The 3,206-nt window shown below is 58.4% G+C and overlaps 1 protein-coding gene across 3 annotated transcripts in view; it reads left to right on the top strand.

The window, feature by feature from the left end:
• Ccdc106 (coiled-coil domain containing 106) overlaps window positions 1-1,679 on the top strand; it is a 4,103-nt gene extending 2,424 nt beyond the window's left edge. For all 3 annotated transcript variants that reach the window (XM_008846639.3, XM_029570189.1, XM_008846638.3), the window contains exons 5-6: window positions 339-551; window positions 1,131-1,679. In XM_008846639.3, the coding sequence (XP_008844861.1) occupies window positions 339-551; window positions 1,131-1,447 (530 nt within the window). In that variant the 3' untranslated portion in view covers window positions 1,448-1,679. The remainder of the gene's footprint in view (window positions 1-338; window positions 552-1,130) is intronic.
• Window positions 1,680-3,206: the final 1,527 nt, after the last annotated feature.

The raw sequence follows: 3,206 nt of genomic DNA, 5'->3' as shown, positions 1-3,206 counted from the left end.
CTCCCACCCTCCCACCCCAGCAGAGGTCTCAAAGGGATTTTGACTCTATTCTCTGGAGGCCCCTGGGATTCCCAGAAAACACTTCTGGCACTGGAAGCCCACATAGTCACATATCCTCCTGAGGACCCTGGTCCTGTTCCAATCAAGTTTAGGAGTTTAGAAAAATGCTCCCAGTGTTCCTGGGTCACAGCTGGCTCTATGCCATTCACACTGCAGCCAGCGTCTCCACACCTCAGGAGCTTCAGCCTATCCTCATCCCAGGGACCTGGCCTACAGGTCCACTTTCTTTTTTTCCCTCCGGATAGTGATGTGACGTGTTCATTCGTGTCTCTCCCCAGAGGACCACTGCCGGATGAAGTCTGGGCCACGGAGGGTTGATGGGGACAGCCGGGCTGGGGTTGGGGGTGAAGCCTCGGACCCAGAGTCGGCAGCCTCCTCACTCAGTGGGGCTTCCGAGGAAGGCAGTGGCAACGAGAGGAAGAGACAGAAGCAGAAGGGAAGTGTCGGTCGGAGGAGATTTGGGAAACCTAAGGCCCGAGAGAGACAGCGGGGTGAGTGGGTACATGTGATGGGCATGTTGGGGGGGGGTTGGTCTTCATCTAGACTTGTGGTGACTATGTAGAGGTGTCCCAGTCGCCCCATATATAAAAAGACCAGACCGGATCCATCTCTCAGCTTTGCTATGTGGTCCTGAGTGAACTTCGATTTACACCAGTCAGCAGGGTCATCTTGGGTACCTCAACTTCCCAATCCTGTTTCCTCATCAGAAAGAGGTGGGTGGCCTCTGGGTGCACCTCACAGGTTGCAGACTACAGGAGTCTGTTGGGACACGGCTCAGATGGGACTCTGGGGGATTCACTGGCTTAATGCCGCTTCTCATTTCCTCTGTGTTCTAGCCTGTCTTCACTGTCTCACTTGTATCCATTTCCTGTATCTGTGCTCTCCCGTTTCCCCACTTTGTTCTCCTGCTCTTCCTATACGGGGCACCCCTTGAGTCCCTGCTACCTTTTGCTTTCTAACGTGTGTGCCCTTCACCTCTCCTCATGCCTGCTCGTGTCTACCTGGCTTTCCCCATCTCTCTGGCCCCACATGGCTGTCTTTCCCTGTCCTCTTTCTTTCTGGCCCTGCAGTGAAGGATGCTGATGGGGTCCTCTGCCGCTACAAGAAGATCCTAGGCACCTTCCAGAAGCTGAAGAGTATGTCTCGTGCCTTTGAGCACCACCGCGTGGACCGCAACACTGTGGCACTGACCACACCCATCGCGGAGCTGCTCATCGTGGCTCCCGAAAAGCTGGCTGAGGTGGGAGAGTTCGACCCGTCCAAGGAGCGCCTGCTCGAGTACTCCCGCCGCTGCTTCCTGGCACTGGACGACGAGACCCTCAAGAAGGTGCAGGCTCTCAAGAAGAGCAAGCTGCTGCTGCCCATCACCTATCGCTTCAAGCGGTGATCCCGCCACCCCGCACGCCTCCGCGCCCTGCAGACCGCTCGCCAGGCCCGACCCGGGGATCCGCCTGGTTCCGGGTCCAGGCCCTGCCCTTCGGCCGCCCACACCGTCTCCATCCCACTCCGCGGAGGCCTCCAGCTCGGCCTCCCCAGCCAGGAGCTGCCCATCCTTATCCCATGCGAGACAGAGTATTATTCAGAGAATTTAAATTAAAGAGACGTGAAAATTTGCAATACACTGGGCCCCAGGTCTTCCTAGGAAGGGGATGTGCCTGGAGGGGGTGGCCGTCGTCAAGGAGACCGGGATGGAGGCGGTCACACGGGAGCAGGGGAGGTTGGGGAGGACAGGGTGTAATTAGCCCCGAGAGGCAGAGGTGGGAAGGGGAGCGGCAGCCATTCCCCGAGCAACTAGAGGTGGGGTCCAGAAACGAGGAGTGGATGTTCCACGCTCCTCTAGTCTCTGGACCGCAGATGCGGCGGCAGCCGGTACTCGGTGACCTCTAGCTACCGCGGTCTCCTCGGGATACTACAGGCCTGAGCCGGGCACATTTCCGCCCGGCCGCCAGAGGTCAGTAGAGAGCCGGTGCCACTTCCTGCGCCTGCGCAGCAGGAGCGGGGGCGGACGCGCAGGCGTGGTTGCCGAGACAACCCTGAGAGCGCAGCCTTGCTTTAACGGTCGAGTGGCTAGCGCCTCCATTCTCGGGAGGAAAAATGTTGCGCACGCGTAATATAGACTTTGGACCGGCGCCTCCTCCCCAGGCAACGACAAAACTCGCCACAGACTGACGGCTACGCAGGCGCACAAACCCGTCTCTTCCCAGCCTCGATCCCGGTGCGCAGGCGCTCCGAACCGCGCTCGCAACCTCCGCAGCAGCCTCCAGCACCCTTCGCCCCACTGCCTGCTATTGTCTCGTGCACCTTCTGGCCCTTAACGAGGTCGGCCTTTCCCGTTCTCCTCTCACCGGGAGAGCTAGGTGCTGAGCGCTGGAACCCCGCCCTCTCTTCCGTATCCCTTCCCCAAACCCACCTCGCCTCTGTCCTCCCTCCCTTTTCTGTTCTCGAAGCCGGAAGGAACCGAAGCAACGACGGAAAAAGCCGAAGTTGTCCTCTGAGCGAGAAGCCTTCCCGAAGCTGTGGCGGAAGGGAACGAAATTTTCCGGAAGGGGCGGAGTGACGGAGTGGAATCTCCGGAAAGAGCCGAAGATTGGAATCGAGCTAAATCTCTGGAGGGGCCAGAGAGCGAGCGCTGGAAAGCTTCGGAACGATCCGAAGGCTGGGACGGTTAGGACTGTCGTTAAACTGACCGACTTCTTGGACAGGGCCGGCCAGGGGCGGGACGAATCTTCAGACGAAACCAAAGACTGAGACAGTTTGAATTGTCGGAACAACCCGAACCTTTAGAGGGGGCTGGTGCAGGGGAACGGGAAGGCCCACGGAAACCTCCGAACGTTGAGACGCTTATCTCGGAAAAGTTACCGAAACTTGAACAGCCAGCAAAATCCTTGCTTCCTGTGTTTTCCGGGACAGCCTTCGCCACAGCCTGAGGAGTCTCGGCCAAAGACTGAGACAGTTTGAATTGTCGGAACAACCCGAACCTTTAGAGGGGGCTGGTGCAGGGGAACGGGAAGGCCCACGGAAACCTCCGAACGTTGAGACGCTTATCTCGGAAAAGTTACCGAAACTTGAACAGCCAGCAAAATCCTTGCTTCCTGTGTTTTCCGGGACAGCCTTCGCCACAGCCTGAGGAGTCTCGGACTACCGTC

This window comes from Nannospalax galili, unplaced genomic scaffold (assembly GCF_000622305.1).
Source record: "Nannospalax galili isolate Female #2095 unplaced genomic scaffold, S.galili_v1.0 scaffold842, whole genome shotgun sequence".
Lineage (NCBI taxonomy): Eukaryota > Metazoa > Chordata > Mammalia > Rodentia > Spalacidae > Nannospalax > Nannospalax galili.
Note: the sequence above shows the minus strand (reverse complement) of the source record. Positions and strands in the feature narration are given on the sequence as shown.